At 33.4% G+C, this 18,659-nt stretch overlaps 1 protein-coding gene across 1 annotated transcript in view; it reads left to right on the top strand.

Annotated features, from left to right (window-relative positions):
- Positions 1 to 12,498, top strand: part of LOC136030296 (retinoblastoma-binding protein 5 homolog) — a 50,449-nt gene extending 37,951 nt beyond the window's left edge. The window contains exons 7-10 of the mRNA XM_065709169.1: positions 5,502 to 5,655; positions 6,861 to 7,073; positions 8,882 to 9,128; positions 12,294 to 12,498. Coding sequence (XP_065565241.1) covers positions 5,502 to 5,655; positions 6,861 to 7,073; positions 8,882 to 9,128; positions 12,294 to 12,409 — 730 coding nt within the window. The 3' untranslated portion in view covers positions 12,410 to 12,498. The remainder of the gene's footprint in view (positions 1 to 5,501; positions 5,656 to 6,860; positions 7,074 to 8,881; positions 9,129 to 12,293) is intronic.
- The last annotated feature ends 6,161 nt before the right edge of the window (positions 12,499 to 18,659 follow it).

The following is an 18,659-nucleotide window of genomic DNA, read 5'->3' as shown; positions in this document are numbered from 1 at the left end:
TAGTAGTAGCAATAGTTTTATATTTATTTACGTGTAAATAGCCTACTGGCAAAAAATACATCAAACCAAATACATAAATACATAAACTCAAATAATAATTCAAGCATGAAACGGCCATAAATTACTATCAATAAATAAGTAAAACCCAAACGAAGAGAAAGACATCATATTAACAAGTCAAATTTAAAATGAAAGGAAATTACCGCAAACAGGACGAGAGCTAACACCCCCTTTGCATTCTAAAGGCCTGTGAGTCATCTACACTTCAATGAAAACAAAATGCAATTGAAACGTTGTTTCTTCTATAACGTCAGTAAGTTCGAAACATTTGAGAATTCCAGGAATAAACATCAGTAGTTACTGAACTGTCAATGTAGATTCATTTGTTCTTTTTAGTAGTCTTTTTGGGGGGGATTAGAAGGCATAAGAAGCATTACCCCTACTCCTGTTTGTGGTAATTTCTCTTCATTTTTAGTTTGACTTGGATTTTTGAAAAGTTATTTAAAGTCAAAATTAAAAGTAAAATTTCATCAAAAAAGCTCTTTTAGTCCATTTTTGAGAAAATTTTATTGGTTGAGGGTTTTAAACATGACTTGCATTGCTAAAAAAAAAAAAAAAAAAAAATTGAATTTTCACAGGGAAATGTTGAAAATTACTTAATATGTCAAATTTTTTTTTTTAAAACAAACAAATGCATGTTTGGAAACAATAGGCAGCTGTTTTAGATTAGTCTGCCCCTTCATATTTACGGTTTCTAAAGCCTAAATTATAAAATAGTTCCATTTGAATTGTCAGAATGCCCAGAGAGAGATTAGAATCAGCGTCGTGCTGTTAACCAAAAAATCGTCGCGCTATAAATACAAAAATGGGTGTTTATTATAAAATACTGCTAGTCCATAGGAAATTAAGTAGGTATTGCAAGAAAAACTTTTTCATAAATGATCATAATATTTGTTGAATGAAAAACATGTTCCCCAGCATCTTGGAAGTAATCAAAAAACTTGTCAGATCCTTTTATTAGTGAGAAGAACATATCCCATTTTTCAGGGAGACGGATACCCTTGAAATTTCAAATCCCTATTAAGTGTTAAATTTAGTTCGAATTTGGTAGAGAGGTCGAGGGGAGGGATTGGATTTCGGATATTTTGACAAGTAGTTTTTGCTTAAACATAAATAATATTGGAAAATTCTTCCGGGTTGGTATGAGGTATCGTGATGATTTTCTTAAATGGTCAGTTTTAGTTTCTTTTCAGTATATCATGAAAAGAGAAATCACCAATGCAACAGCACAAACACATAAAAAAAAGAAAAAAAAGGGAGAGACAGAAGGAGAAAAGGAAGACTGTTTTCCTAAATTAGTGATTAATATAGACCAGCACTTGAATGAGGCCTTAAACCTACTCATCCATACAATCACATAGGTCAAACAGCATAGCCAAACACAATCAACCATAAAGAATAATCCATGGACAGGCAGTCATGTCGTCAATAAGTATAAGTCGTCATTTACCAAACAATAGAAAAATGGCATTAAACTATTATACTATATGTGTAAATTTATATGGCTCTGAAAATATTTCCACTCTTTATTGCATTCATTATAGCAATTTTTTCGTAAGAAATTCAAGCATTGATAAAGAATGATTGCTGTTTATGAAATGCGTCCTTGGTGCCTTTTGATTTAGGACAGTCAAACTGCAATATTTCAACCTATATTGGTTAACTTTTAACTATTTTTTACCACATTAAATAATCCCTGCATAATGACGAGTCAAAAGATAAGCAATCTACTTATATAGGTAAAGTTGAAGACTGAAAGGAGTGATATTTGAGGCCGAAGACCCAAAATTAGGCCATCTAAATATAGGTGCTGAAATTTATTGTATGACACAGCTTTTAAATATATATAGTATTTCCATCAATTATGAACTACTTGCTTTGCGACGTCGGGCCCAAAACTGCCCTCAGATGAAAAAAAAAAATCTTGGTTTGACTGTGATTCCTACCTACAAAACATTACTAAGATAAAAAACTTACATAACTAAGTGATAGCAAGCTTTAACTATTCTGATGACAATTAATGAAAATTGACAATAATGTGCAAAGACAACAATTTCTGAAATAAAAAAAAAGTATTTTTAAAATGATATCCATTCTCAAAAGTGTCCAAAAAGGGACCTTAGAAAAATGCATCCTTTTAAGAGGACTACTCCAGAAATGTTGTTAATTTGGCATTCCACACAGTTCCTAGATTATTTTTTTTTTTTTCCATTTTCAAGAAATTACCCACCCCCATCGAATGGATCCTTGTCCTTTTTTTTACTAAATAAAAGTAAAAATAAAACTTTGTTATACTGGATTCCTTTTTAAAACTAATCATAGTTTAAACTTAGTAGAAAGCCCAGAATTTGTATTTCCATTAGCGCAAGGGATAGCACATTATGTATAATAGTCGTAAATTTTGTTCTGCTCGTTTCCTTTACAAGGGTATGTCCCAAGGTCATATGCATGGCTCTAGAAAATACTAAAATATTATTCATGTCCCATGTCCCCTGTTGGCTTCCACGCAGTTTATTTTTATTCGAGTTGTATCGTTCACATTTCCGTTCGAAAAATATTTCCTTTCAATTCTCCTTCACGTTTTTTCTTTTAACTTTCTCTTGCATCGCTGAAGAAGGAAGGTGGTGACCTAACAGAAAATTCGTCTAATATTTTAGTTGGCAAAAAATAAATCATTCTTAATCTTTAGTTTTTTTAATTATTTTCTAAGAGGAACTGAAAAATAGAGACAAATAACAATTTTTATTTATTTTTTTTTTTATTTAATTCATGCAAAGAATTGGTATTCAAATCTATCTGTAAAATAATATATCAGTTCAAAATTTATTAGCTGTGGTGAAAAATAAATTAGTTTCATTTAATTTTCATTTTGAAGCAAATATACTACATGTTTTAATATTAAGACAATTTAGATCACGGTCCAAAGTGCGGATGCAAGAGCGCCATCTATTTCAGAACAAAGATTGTCAAGATTTGAAGTACTGAAAAACCTTATGGCGTCTTTCTTGCAATTGATAGCAATATGCCGTTCACTCGTAGTATTCGGTTTAGAGCATTTTTCTAGAAAGCTCAAATCCTATTTCTAAAATGTCCTCATATATGGGTGCTGTTTTGCCCTTGTATGTAAAAACATGTTATTAATAACGCCCATATTCCTTTAGTTTTGTCTGGCATTTACAATTTAATATTAAAAACATTTTTGTATAGAACAAAAAGTATTTCTGTGAAAAAAATTAAGGAGCTTCTAAAAAGGTTTTTTTTTTTTAACAAATCGTCCTTTTGTATTTAGATTTGAAATGCATTCTATATCGGTGCCATTTATAATTTCCGAGTAGGTGCCGTTTCACCCTGTAAGAGGAATATGCAGTTAAAAACATATACATAATTTTTTGAATTCAACTTTGTAATGAACTCACCTTTTTTAAGCTAATCTTCAAACTATTTTTTAGCTTTTAATGCTTATCGGTTTAGAATTCTCGTACCAAGTGTGTAGATTTTAAATGCTTTTAGTTCTTGATGAGGAAACTTTCCAAGACACTTTTTGAGACGAAACCTTCTTACTCTAATTGTGTTTCAAATTTTGAAAGTTTTACTCCCTGCTCCCTCAGGGACGCCTGTCTTCCCACGATAAGTTGTGCTGTTTGATTAAAAAGAAGAGACAAATGTTAATGGTACAATATAGGATTAATTGCAAACTCTCTTGTTTTTTCTGTTTTAGTGTCATTTTAAACACATTTGATAACAGCTAGAAAACTGTTGTTTGGAAGTTTTATTTATAATTTCAAAGCTCGATATAGATACAGCCAAAAAACTGAAACAGTTCTGCGAGAGGCTGTGTTGGCATCAGGTCGCCTTATGTTGTGACCAAATAAAAAAAAGTTTTTTTCCAATGAAAGTAAGGAGCGACACTAAAACTTAAAGCGGACAGAAATTATTCCATATATGAAAGGGGCTGTCTTCTCCTCAACACCTCCTTCTTTACGCTAAAGTTGTTTTGAAACTTATAAAAAAGCTTCTAATTGTTCTAATTAAACGACCCTTTGGTTTCGAGAGTCATCAAACAATCTGAACAAAAGTCAAATTTTAGTATAAAGAGCGAGGTGTTGAGGAGGGGATAGACCCTCTCATATACGGAATAATTTCTGTTCGTTTTAAGTTTTAATATCGCTCCTAATCGTTTTTCCCATCACTCCAGAAATCCCCCCTTCCATGGAAATTTTTTCCCGGAAATCAACTCACGATGAAAATTTTCCCCATGCAAAATTAAGTTGGCAAAGAGAAAATAAGACAAATAAAAATAATTCCGTATAGGTATTTTGTCAAATCGACCTCCCCCAGTGTAAAATTTCCACAAAATCCACTCATAAAAATGTATGTATACCACACAATAACAAATACTATACGAAAACAACGGGAAATTTTTGTTAATTAAAGACCTATCCTCAGGGACTGTTGGGGGGGGGGTCTTATTCTCTGCAAAAGTATAGTTTTGGGACCTTTAACTATGCTGAACAAAATGCTTATCTCAAAATTTTGATAGTACGATTTTGGGGGGGGAAGTGGGACTCCAATATTTCCGGTCACTTAAAAAAGCCACTAGAACTTTTAATTTCCGTTCAAGTGAGCATCCTCCCGATGTTCTATTACCAATGGTTCGATGCGATCATCCCTGGGGAAAAGAAATGATTAATAAATTAACACGCATATGTGATCTTTCTTCTGGCAAAAATTATCAAATTCTACAAATTTGCAGATAGGAGCTTGAAATCTCTACAGTAGGGTTCATTGACATTTTGAATCTGATAGTGTGATTTTTATGAAATTTTTTTACTCTTAGGGGTGTTTCCCCCCTTCTTCAAAAATCAGGCAAATTTTCTCAGGCTTGTAGCCTTCTATGTTTAATGCTAAGCTTATTGAATCTTATATATTTGGAATCAGCATAATAAGCCAATTCTTTCGTTATATATATTGATACCAAATTTCCGTTTTTCATCGTCTCGGTTACTATTGAGCCATGTCGCTCCTTACTTAGAATTCGTTACCACGATATTTGATAAGTTTTAACATTTGAGTTTTAACATTTAACTTATTTCTTACCTCTTATAAAATTACTGAAATTCTTTTATCTGACAAGTATAATTTTTTTCACTCTAGAGTGAAACAGGTATAAGATAAATCCGGCAGAATAGCCAAAAACAAAAATAGTCAGCTACCCGTAAAGCCAAATAAAAATTAAGTCTAGGTTTGGTACCAGAACCAATTTCAAAGTTTTTTAGTCTATACTCCCCCCTCCCTTTTCCATCCCATACAGCTTATAAGAATACATTTTTTCGTTCTTTGCTAAGATTTCTAGTTTAGGAATACGATTACACGCATAAATTTAATGATTGTTAGAAATAAAAAGAAGAAATAATAGTGACTTAACTTCTTTTTTTTTGTAGGACAACCTGGAAGAAATGTTGCTTTTCTGGAGATGGTGAATATGTTTGTGCTGGGTCAGCACGTCAACATGCACTCTACATTTGGGAAAAATCCATAGGAAATATTGTAAAAATCCTTCACGGCACGAAGGGAGAATTGCTATTGGATGTTGTTGTAAGTAATACAAAGAAGATTGTCATAGTGATTTTTTAATGGAATTTGTTAATATTACTTTATTACTATACGGGTCAAATTGGGGTTTGGGGTTCCGTAAGGAACGCAAAGATTTTTTGTTAAGACTGTAAAAATTGTCACTTATTTAACTATTCGTATCAACAATACAACCATTTATCACAATTACATTTGAGAACCTAGGAGATTGAGAACTTTTTAGAATCGCGATAAATAAATAAATAAATTTATACGCAGTAACATTACGTGGAACTAAAGGATAAATTGACACACACATCCCCGAAAAGGCTTAATAGCTTATGTTGTACAGTAAGAAAAGGAACACTTCTAGTACAGAATTTAGCCATGGAGCTGGCACAAAGTAGTGAGAGAAAAGACTATTCAACTATTGATACTGTAAATTGACTTGAAGGAGATAGGGGCATAAAAAATCATTGAAGGATTAAAAGAAACGGACCTGAAACCAATATTTTTTTTTCATTCTTTTAAAGGTGCCAAATGAGTGAAATATTTGCCTTGGTTTAGGCTAACTATTCCAAACAACACGACACGCGGTCGAGGGGTGTCGATCTGACCTTACCAAGAGAGGGAAAGGAATTTAAATATTGCTGAAGTTCCGAAGGTGATAACTTGACTGATCCAAACCGAAACTAAAATACAACAGGTCTTCAAAAGACTTCTGTGGAGCTAGAGATAGATTAAAGATTTCCACTAAATAATATAAAGTAAACGTAGACTAGTTATAGAATCAGGAATTTCTAGTCTTATCATACGCCTTTAAAAGTGGCTTCAGAATAAGAGGAAAAGTTGTCATTGAACCAGGTAAAATGTGTTTAAACTTTTTTTGAAGTACAAAAACTCTCACTAACCTCTTTTTTATCAGATCAAATTAGTGCTAAAGATATTTTTTCCTGGGAAGGAAGGCCTGTCTGCATACATTTTTAGGGAAAATTTTTAAAGTTCTTTCTTCTCTTTCATCAGCAAGCATTGCAAATATTAAGGCTATCAAAAAATATTTTCGTCTAATGTGCACCTTTGTTTTTCTCAGGTGAAGCGCAAATCATGGTGTCAGTCTTTCCCTTTTAGCTCCCTCTATTTCCTTCTCTTTATACTCCCTCCTATTCCCTTCTCTTATTTTACTCCTTCTATTTTATGTATCCTTTCTTATGAAGTTCCCACTTTTTTAGTGGCATCCTTTGCGTCCTATAATAGCTTCGGTTGCTAGTGGTGTAGTTTCAATCTGGTCTCAAACTCAGGTCGAGAATTGGTCTGCTTTTGCCCCAGATTTTAAAGAGCTGGATGAAAATGTTGAATATGAAGAAAGAGAATCTGAATTTGACCTGGAAGATGAAGATAGATCCATTACGCCTGATGAGAAGAAGCAGGATGAAGATATTGAGGTTTGTACATAATTTATACATTTTTTTTGCATCATTCTATTCGTGTAATTAGTGGTGTTGCTATTCGATTATAGTACCAACCTTCTTAGTTATTTTTCGTAGCTCTGTTTAAGGTTTACTAAAACTCGTGTGGATTTTAAATACTAATGTATGTTTCGGGGTTGTGGGTAGGGAGTGGAGTGAGAGTTTGCCTATCATCGTAATATTTAGTGATTCTTTATTGTGTTTTTAATCTGCGACATTTTCCATAAGATTCGCCTTTACGCGCTCTCTTGAAGAATATCCATCTCAACTAAAAAGTACTGTGATCCTGATTGAAATTGCTCTGCATAAACTTATCTACTAGACGAAAGAAAATGAGAGACTTTTATGGTGAAGAATTTAAGAAAAATGCATCAAACCCTAAAGCCACTTGGAAAATTATTAATGAAGTGATCAGAGGTAGTCCTGGTCCACAACAGTATAGCCTAAATGTTGTTGGCGAAATAGTTCGAGATCTTGACAGAGTATGTGATTTGTTTGCTCATCATTTTTCGAAGATTAGTGAAACTGTTCAGAGTAAAGCAGCAGTGAACAAGGAGTTGCTGACAGAAGAATCTTTCGAAGAACTAAGAGTTCAAGGTTTTGAAATGAAATTAGAACTCTCCGATTCTGAAGAAATAAAGAAGATTGTATCTTCGATTAAGTCAAATAGTGGTGGACCGATAGCCTCAACCTACGAACTTTAAAATCCGTGCTTCCAAATATTCTTTCATTACTAGTATTTTAGATTTTTGATAAATCTAAAATCAAAAAATGACAGCCGGTCAATTTCCCCATTCGCTGAAAATGGCCAAAGTCATCCCGTTTCTAAAGTCTGGGACTTTGTAACTAAAGTGGAGAGACCTTTCGAATTAGAGACCTATATCAATACTACCCCTCATTTCAAAGATATATGAAAAAAATAGTGCACAAAAGACTATATGACTATCTAACAAATTGCAGATTTCTTCATACTTTAATAGCGTCTTATATAAATTATAATTTTTTATCTGGGCTAGTAACTCAGTCTAATTATAGGAGAGTTCAAGTGTATCAGAATAATGCAATTATAATTTTAAGAAATTATGATGTGGAAGCGCTAGTACTGTATCTATATATAAGAAGTTTGGTATTTTGGATATTGGAAAAATCAGAGACGTGCAGATTGGTATTTTAGTATATCAGTGTCTACATAATTTAGGGCCTGATATTTTAATGAATTTTTTAACTCAGGTTCTTTTTATCGTGATTATGACGCGCGAAATTTAAATAATTTAGTTCATGAGTTGTGGTATACTTCCCGGTCGGCTCATGTCAGCAGATACATAGGACCGACTGTCTGGAATCCATTCCCCCAGCAAGTTAAGGAATCAGAAAGTCTGCCTCAGCTGAAACGTCACCTCAAAGCCCATCTTCTGAACAATTAGTAATGTTGGGTATTACTTAGACCGAGAGAAGGGTATCTCTCTTCTCCTTCCCCCCTTAATACCAATCCCCATTTTGTTAGTGACAATGAGTTTTTTTTATAGTTTATTTATCTTATTTATTTATTTTTTGATGATAAAGGAAATATTTTACAGAAATGGATCGTATCAGTTGTCAGCTATTCTTACAGGCCATTGTAGCCTATTTTTTTTGCTGATGAATGAAATTTTATAGTTTTGTTTTGAATAAAGTTACCTACCTACCTACCTACCTTGTCAATAATTTATGAAATCGATTAGATATATATATAATTTGAACTTTAATTCGATAACTAGTACTATCGCAAATATTTGTAATTTTAGGTGGATGTAACGAGCATTGAACCAATTGCTGCTTGCTATTCTTCCGATGAGGAGGAAGATAGGAAAGAACAACTTCTTTTCTTGCCAGTTGCACCGGAAATTGAAGAGCCTGAAGATACATGGGGCATAGAAGGGCTTGATTCGTTAGAAACAGGCCGAAAGAGTGGTGACTCTAAAGAAAATTCGTCGCCAAAGAAAAAACGACCGAAAACTTATGACATTCAATTGGAGAATCCTCCCATCAATGGTAAAATATACATGACCATTCAAAGTCCAAAAACTTTTTGGATTAAAGTGTGTTCCTATACACTAATTTCTAATTCTCCCTTACTTCTGTTCATTTCATACTTGGATTATTATCAAAATATTAAAAATCATACTTAAAAAAAAATCATAATTGCAAACTATTAAATATATCATAACTTTAAAAGCATGATATACAAGGTAACAGGAGACTAAACGGATTATACCACCTAGCTAATTAAAAAAAAAATTAAATAAATATAATAGTGCTTGAAGATTCCTGCATGAGTGAGAGGCATTTGTCCAGAAATATATTTCAGAAGGGGAAAGTCATATTTCAGAAGGTCTTCAGATCTTGGTGGAGGCAGGAAGTTTGTTAATTGGCCAAAATTAATTTGTTAATTGGCCAAAAATAATGGCAAATTATAAACACAAATCGTGAAAGTTTGGGCAACTTGAAGTAGGGGGGGGTCCAAATCCCCACGCCCACTCCTCCTGTGTCCTGTTTTCTTTATCATTTGAAATAAAATGCACGCTAAAGTAGCATTAGGTAAGTGCCCCCTCTTTCCCTCCTCTACTACCACCTCCGAAATTAGCTTATCTTATTAGAATCTGACGTAGTAAGTTTAAACAGAGTGTCCAACTCTTCATACCGTGTCTGAATATGGTGCAATTTTTTTTTTACTTTCTCTCTCTCTCTCTCTCTCTCTCTCTCTCTCTCTCTCTCTCTCTCTCTCTCTCTCTCTCTCTCTTTCTTTCTTCTGTTAGGAGGTTTGACTTCCCATAGGTTATGCTTTAAAATAAGACTAAATTTTAAATTTCACAGAACTACTGTAGGCGAAATGGATGCGGTCAATACAAAAATGATGATCCCTTTTATCGTATCTCGCTAAGGCACTTTTTTGTTTTAGCAGCATTCTTTCTTTTCTTAGCAATATAAGATTTTTAGGCTGTTTTACTCTGTATAATTACATGTTTCTATCAGAATCACATTTTTTTTTAACCTCTGATTGGCTGTAAAGAAAGACGGGTAGTTACAGAAAAAAGATCTAATTGGCAAATTCAATGTGCCATCTAGGTTATTTCTCTGTATAACCGTCTTGAAGATTGGGTTTTCGTCTTATATGTGAGTGAGCATTATATGAATTGAAGTGAATTGTGTTAGTTTCTTTGAATTCCTTGTCAGTTGGGAAGCGTGACCCCCCCCCCCCCCCCCCCCCCCCAGAAAAAAGGACTATCTGTTCAGGGGAAAGTGGGAAGTCATTCGGCAATAATTCAGAACTATGTGGTGGGTTTTAGAAAAGACCCCATTTAATTTTCTCATTGTGGGGACGAACGTTATCATTGATCAGAATAATACCAGAAGTCAGTATTTCTCCTCTTTTGTTGTGTTAGCTCACCGTAAGCATTGTAAAGTTACAGAATAAAAACCTGTTGTTATTATCTTGCTCGTGATGAACATTTGCATGAGTTGACGTTTTTTTCACTTTGCTTTGGGAATTTATTTACATAAAGCCTAGTGACTTTTGTTTCGTTCCAGGTGTGTCAAATTGAAATCAAGTCTTATCATCTCATTTTTCTCGGTTGAAGAAGGGGTCGAGGCTAGGGGGGCACTTTCAAATTAACGATGAGGTCAAAGAAACCGTCATAGACCAACTCAAATTATGGGTGGTGACATTTTATGAAAAGGATGATGCAAAGCTTTTTCAGAGATATGACAAATGTATCCATCATCGAATTAGAGTAACCTTGATTATATATTATTGAAATGATTTGTTTATATTCACCTGTCCTTCCTTTATGGCCAATGTGGGGTAAAATAGCCCTCATAAATGGTGTTTTGGCGGAAACAAGTTCAAAAATGGCATGATTCTAAAAATGATACCTGTTTATTTGTATTGTGTTTGGTTTCGACGTAGTTATGAATTTGAATACCTGTCTCTTGTAATCACTATTAAAGAAAAACAATTTTGGGTAATACTGGTAATACAGCTGATACCGATTTTGAAATCTCAGCGTTGTTTTTTTTTTTCTAGAATAGGCTTACTTGTAACGCTAAGAAAAAATGTAGCATTAGGGTAGAAAAAAATTGAAAAAACGGGAATTCAGCCCAAAATGAACTGGTGTGAGCGAAACAAGGTGAATCTTTTAATTCCTGGGCCACGAAAAACACAAAACCAGTAATAGTTTTGGTTTTTCTGTGGAAAAAGGTGTTCTTAGTTGAATTAATTCTATTATTGAAGCAATTTGGATGCTACTATCTTCTGTTAAAAATATACAAAGGACAGATTTTTATTTTAGTTATATTAACTCTAAACAGTGTAAAACGAGATTGTTATCCTCTTCACCCTGTAAAATTAGAGGAGTAGCCTATTTCCCTTATTCATAGCCTTGTCAGTCTTGCAAAGAAGAAGTCAATAACGTCATGGTCTTGTCAGTCTTGCAAAGAAAAGTCAATAACGTCATAGTCTTGTCAGTCTTGCAAAGAAAAAGTCAATAACGTTTGATGAATAATAAAATATTTCCTGTGAAACGGAACAAGCTTTGTGTGGATGTTTTCTTTCTCTTTGCACTGTAATAAAAGATGCGAAAGAAATGAATAAGTTTTTGTATGACTGTAGATAAGCCTATTGAGGTGTCTGGGAAATGAACACCTTGGCTAACCTTTAATGAAATATATGTAAGAAAAAAAAAAGAATTCAAATCAAAGTTTGCGTAGCAGAATAGACCACATAAAGAATGGCACAACCCATGTTTTATTTTCGTGTATAGAATGGACGGTCTTATGCTATGGAGGAGGCTGATTCAATGGCAAGTTGGGAAATCGAATGCCCTATTTGAGCAACAAAATAGATCTGTGCTGTGTCCGTATGAACCTGCCAACGATCGGCCGAAAATTTAGAGAAAAATTTTCTAACCAGGATAATGGAAAAGCCTTGGAAGCCTCCTGTAGTGATATGATGAGCGCCACACCTAGTTTGGTGTGGTGTTCCATCTCGGAGGTTGTGTGGTTTGCATTGTGAAGCTGCTAAGCAATGTCGATCTTTATGGAATCCTCACTTCGAGTCTTAACGGTCTTGAAATATTTCGTAAAAATTATGCTGTTTCTTTTCAGTTCTACATAGACCCGTTTACATAGAGATGAAGTAACTATTTTTCTTTTTCCCAGAGCTGCATCCCCTCCTTGCGTCCAAACCTTCGAAAGACAAATCTACCTATAGTGGGAAGCGTGCTGGTCGACCACCAAATTCCAAGAAAGGAGACAGAGGCAAACCTGGAAAATAAACTTCAATTCAGGCATTGCAATGGTAATATCTTGTGTACTGTAAATACTAATTTTTATAACGTCAAAATAAATTTAGATCCACCCTCAATATTTATAATTTCTCCAGTTTCGTAGTTTTCCCCTTTTTTAAGTGCATATTAGGAATCGCAATCCAGTATTTTAAATGTAGAGGTAATGGACTCTCTCACCTTTGCATGTCTCGGTTGTTCGAAATCAGGGCGCATTATGTACGTTATCTTGGTTCATGGGCACCGGTTAGGGGGGGGGGAATTTGGGACTGGAAATTTGGGACTATAAAGTAATTATAAGGAAACCAAAGGAAAAAGAGCAGAATAGGGGAAAACCGTTGAAAAAGTGTGTGTTGCCCCATTTTTGGCTGCCGGCGAATAGACTTTGACCCTTAATAAGGAAAATATAAGTTCTGCTTTGTGACTGAGTGACCTCTTTCCAGTTTTCCACAAACACGTTTTCAATATGGTTTGGTTTGTGTAACATAAAAAAAAATCAGTTTCTTCGTAGTAATGAATGGTAAGTAAATAACGATTCTTGTCAATAACGAAAGTGTAATAGCCTAACTTTTGATAACATTCAATCAAAGAATCAGCTTTTTATGGTGACCCTAAATATGTATTTGTTTATTAGTATTTAGTGCAGTTAATAGTACACAAGAAAGTTCGTATAATTATAGAAAACATAAGGAAAACAACTTAATAAGGGGCAATGTTGGTAAAGAATATGCCTTCAATTTTTGCTTGCATTGAAAGAGTACCCATGAGCTAATATATCAAGCCATTATAATCATAAACATTTCTCCTAAACAGAATGCTGGGAATTTTTGTATTTTCCCCCTGAACGGATACGTTTGTTTGTTTTATATTAGTATCATTTTTTTTCAGGAGTGATTGTATTTATCTAGTTGTCACTTTCAAAAAGATTTAATTTTTATCAGTTATGAAGTATAAAGGTGTCGAATATATTGGTTTTTTGTATTCAAAATTAGATTAAAAATATTGAATTAAAAATTTTTGTTTGATTTTCTTAATTTTAGTTTTAATGTTTTACCTTGAACAAACTACCTTTGATAAAGTGTTACTTTTTATAGACAATTGAGTCTAAGGCATTACATATTTTGGTGTTTGATAGCCAAGTTCAAAACTGTCGACATTGTTAAAAATATCTGTCCAGCACTTCGGCATTGCTCAACAGAACTGAATGCTGGGAGTTAATATCATAGTTTTTGCAAGTAGGCTATTGTTTTCTGTATTCTTTGTAATTAATTGATTTTTTTTTCCTGTCTATATACTTTTACTTTAATTGACATACTTTTCCCATTACCCTTAGAAAAATGTTTGTGTCTAAGCTTCATTAAATAAAAAAACAAAACTTTTTTCAACTGAATTTAAGGAGCAACATTTAAACTTAAAACGAACGGAAATTATTACGTATATGAAGGGGGTTGCCCCCTCCTCAACACCTCGCTCATCACGCAATTGTTTTTCGGCACTCTATAAAAAGTTACTAATTTTTCTAATTAAACGACCCTTGTGTTTCAGGAGTTGTATTTAAAGAATTGGGACAAAATTTGAACTTTAGGGTAAGGAGCGAGGTGTTGAGGAGGGGGCAACCCACTCGCATACATAATTATTTCTGTTCGTTTTACGTTTGAATGTTGCTCCTTACTTTCGGTTGAAAAAACTTGTTGTATTTATTTTAATTTTAATAACAATTTAATTTAAAATTTAATTTTTCAAATTGCGCCAGGATACCTGGCTCCACCTCCACGGAAAAATCCCCCCCCCACAGAAATGTCCTCTGTGCAATTCAATCCTGGCGAAAATTTACCCTGGACAATTACCCTTAGCATCTCCACGCCTGAAATTGACTTGGTAAAGAGAAAGCAAGACATGCAAAGAAATTTCGTATAGGAATTCTGGCAAATTCACCCAGTTTAAAACTCCTGAAAAGTTAAGCCCCTGGAAACTTCACTCTCCATGAAAAATTCTCCCCGTGCAAAATCCTCTCAGCAGAAAATTCGTCCTCCACTCTCTACCCGAACAATGTATGCATACTTCCCAATAGCAAATAAAACAATGGGTAAATTCCCACATCGACTTGAATTCTGTCCGAAACTCCTTTCTTAATGACAAACTTAAACGATATGCAGGGTTTTTTGTTATCAATGTAGGACAAGTGTTTTGTCATTGCTTACATTTATCATAATGACAATTTTAGCATTAAAATCATCTTTCATGAGAAACAAAAACGTCATCGATGCCGAAATTACACTGTTTTACTAGCCTATGTGTAGTTTAAAGGGGTAGTGTAGTTTAAACGATACTTGCTATAAAATCTATTGGGAATCATGCAATTTTGACACGGCAAACTTCCCAATGCATGCAAACACAACTCGGGAACATGGCAACTACTAACTTCTAGATTTTTGATCTAACTGACTCATACATGACAGGAAATGTTTTAATTCGTTGTGATGAATTTTGAGTCAACACAGGAATGTTGTAAAGGGAAAGTCAGCATACATATTCAAAAACACCATATATGCAATAATTTATTTTAGTACACATATCTTAACCCATACAGAACCAGAAAAGTAAAGCACCACACGCGACAAAAAGTGAAAAAGACTGGATTACTTTAACAAAAATATTAAAATCTCTAAAACTTAGGAGCAAAATCTGAAAAAGACGAAATTGGGGGAACAAACATTGAAAATGACGGATACTTTGGGACAAGAATTAGAAGAAGAAAAAATTCCTTGGACAAAAAAAATTGTCCAAGGGACAATTAAAATGTTTAAAAGGGTAAAAAGGTTCGGGCGAAAATCAAAAGTGGTGAATATCTACCCATCAAAAAACGATGAATTTTAAAACTTTGGGAAAAAATTGAAAATGGTGAAAACTTAGGGACAAAAATTTGAAAAATACAAAATAAATTGAACAAAAAAATTATACCGGTAATAGCTTTGGGACAACAATCTGAGAATCATAAAATTATATGAACAAAAAAAAATTTAAAATGGTGAAAACTTCGAGACGGAAAATTGACAATGGTGAAACCTACCCGGAGAAACTTGATTTTTTGTTTCTCTCTCTCTCTCTCTCTCTCTCTCTCTCTCTCCTCTCTCTCTCTCTCTCTCTCTCTCTCTCTCTCTCTCTCTTCTCTCTCTCTCTTCTCTCTCTCTCTCTCTCTCTCTCTCTCTCTCTCTCTCTCTCTCTCTCTCTCTCTCTCTCTCTCTCTCTCTTTAGAAATAACGTGATCTCATACATCAGCTATTCTCTTAACGAATACCCTTAAAATAACTTTGAAACAAGTTAATTTAGACAAGGCTAGGGTGGTGCATTACTCTCAAATTTCCGCAACTAAGTTCTCGCCATTTTCAGTTTTTCTTCCCGTAACTCCTTCTTTTTAAGATTCTTTTTGTCCCGTGCGGTGTGTTAGTTTTCTGATTTTTGATTAAGTTAAAAAAATTTGATATGATAATTTCGTGTGTATATTAGAAAAGAATAGAATATAATTTATTGGCTAAAATAGCTCACAAGCTAGCATTAGCACGTCAGAAGAGTTACAATGATAAAACAGATGTTAGGGGATAAACATAATTAAAAAGTTACATCAATTATTAAAATGCGAAACAAAATAGGGAACATCGAGTTTGTGTACCTCATGGTTAACATTTGGCAACACAAGTCAAGTTCAGTATTTGGAACTCTACGAGTATTAAGTCTTGTATTTGGAAGGATTGGGCATTTGTGACCAAAGTTCATGGTAAGGATGTGATGTCGTGATTCCAATGCAGTAAGTTTAAGTCTAGCCAAACCTTCATCATGTCTAGTATTAAACTGGGGATGTAATTATACTGGGGATGTCCCCAGTATAATTTGTATTGCTCTTTTTTGAATTCTTTCAATTTTAGAACATTGGTCTTTGGTCAACCCAGGGTGCCAGACAGGACAAGCATGTTCAAGACAGGGTCTTATATAAGAACAATAAATTAGTTTAAGGTTCTGGATTGATTTGAAAAACTGTTTGAGAAGTGTTTAAAATGTTTTCGCATATGTGTGCAGATTTTTCTTTGTTGAGTTTCCTGTATTGACTCAAAAGGTTTAAAATTCATCATAATGAGTTTAAAACGTTTGTCTTGTATGTGTCGATTATTTTGAAATCTGGAATTGAGTAGTAACCTTGTTGGGTATTTTTCCTCTGTATTTGTATAAATTGGGAAGTTGGTCCGATGAAAATTAAACGATTCCTGATATATTGATAACAATTGTCGTTTTTGTAACCCGTATATACTAAATAGATGATATCCCATCCAAGTAAAAGGATTGTAAACTCAGCATCAATAGAATTTGTGTTTCTCATGGCAGAGGACTGTTACGTTAAAATTTTCACTGTGTAAAATGTAAGGAACGGCAAAGCAGCCATAATGCCTTGATTGTAAAAAGAAAAACTTGGACGAAGTTCTCATTTCCCGTTAAGAGAGTAATATCGGAGAACATTCAATTTACGCTGGAAGAGGAGCTTGGTTTCCGTTTCAAATGTGTTAATAATAAATGAGTATGGGTTTGCCTCACTGCTGTCAAGGTAGTGGAAAAAAGATACACATTTTATTTAGCAGTTAGAGATATTGATGATTTTTTGCTGTCTTTAATGTGCGACATTAGTTTTAAAAAAAACAAATTCGAACATATGAATTTTATAATATGAATGAAAGAAGTCTCATTGACTACACAAAAAGAAATAATAAGAAGGAAACAACACTCTACTTCAATAAGTGTGAACCTAACTTTTATTACAAGACGGGTATATTGTCAATCAGATATTTACCATCTCTAGTTGTTGACGATGGAAACCCCTATGTAAAAGAAGAAGAAGATAAGTAAAGAAAAAATAATTCTAAGAAACTCATCTGTACGGTTTTCTCTGAATAACTTATTTCATTGATAAATTTATGATTATTCTCTCAAAAAGACTTCAATGTTAATGTAGTAAAATCAATAGTGAATTTACTAGATTTTCAGTGTGAGGGAAAAAAATCTTGAAATAGGAAAGGTTTTACTGCAGAAAATCGAAACAAGAAATGTGAAATTTAGAAAGAGTACTATTCTTGACATTTGAGAAGAAAAAAAATTGTTAAGATTCTTGAAATATGAAGAGATTAGTTTAAAAAAAAAATATTAAATTCAAAGTCCTTAAAGGTTTGAAAAAATAAAATTTGTTGAGATTCATCGATAGTGAAGTGTTTTTTGTCGAAAAACTGGAATAAGAATTATAAACAAAGCACATTATTTTTGAGTTATGAAGGCTAAAATTTGTTAAGATTGTTTAAATTTGAAAGCTTTATATTGCCAAGTTGTAAAAATAACTTGATGAATTGGGAATATAAAAAAGAAGCTGTAATTCCTGAAATAAGAAGGGATTATGAAATAAGAAGTTCGAAAATTCAAAGGGCTAGATGAAAGAAAATGAGAAATTTGCTGAGATTTTTGGATAGGGAAGGGTTTCATTATCAAAAAACAAAATAAGAGTGATGAACTTTCTGACAAAAAAGTATTATTCTATAAATATGAAGGGTAAAATTTGTTACCATTCTTTAACTGTGAAGGATTTGCATTGTCTAACTTTGGAAATAGCTCGAAGAATTGTGGAATTTGGAAAACTAATTCTTGAATTGCAAAAGTTTCAGCTGTAAAAATCCGAGAATTCAAAATTTTTTAAGGAACAAAATTTGAAATTTGCTAAGATTCTTGAAGTATGAACAGCCTAGTAATAAACAAAAGAGAAAATTCAAAGCGTTAGAAGGAAGAAAATGAAAAACTTGTTCAGGAAGGGTTTTATTGTTGAAACACAAAATAAGAATTATGAAATCGTGAAAGAAAGGGGTTATTCTTCAAATGTGAAGGGTAGTGGTGCTTCTAGGCCTGTGCAGGGAAGGCCCTCCTAGTTTCTCATACATCTGACATTAAATTCCGTTTATTTTATATTTTTAAACTCCTATTAGGGTGTCTCCCCACCTACAGATTTGGACACCTAAAACCGCTAGCAGCGAATGGCTAAATTTAAAATATTGTCACATTGTGAAAATAATTGTAGTAATTTTGAAAAAAGGATGTAATTTTTCAAATGTGAAAGGTTAGTTATAAAATACTTGCTATGTTGTTTCCTGCTTTTGAATTTTCTGTTATTGAGTTTCTCCTTTGACTGGAGAGGGCTTAATCTTGGCCATAGTAG

Source organism: Artemia franciscana, chromosome 8 (genome assembly GCF_032884065.1).
Source record: "Artemia franciscana chromosome 8, ASM3288406v1, whole genome shotgun sequence".
NCBI lineage: Eukaryota > Metazoa > Arthropoda > Branchiopoda > Anostraca > Artemiidae > Artemia > Artemia franciscana.
Note: the sequence above shows the minus strand (reverse complement) of the source record. Positions and strands in the feature narration are given on the sequence as shown.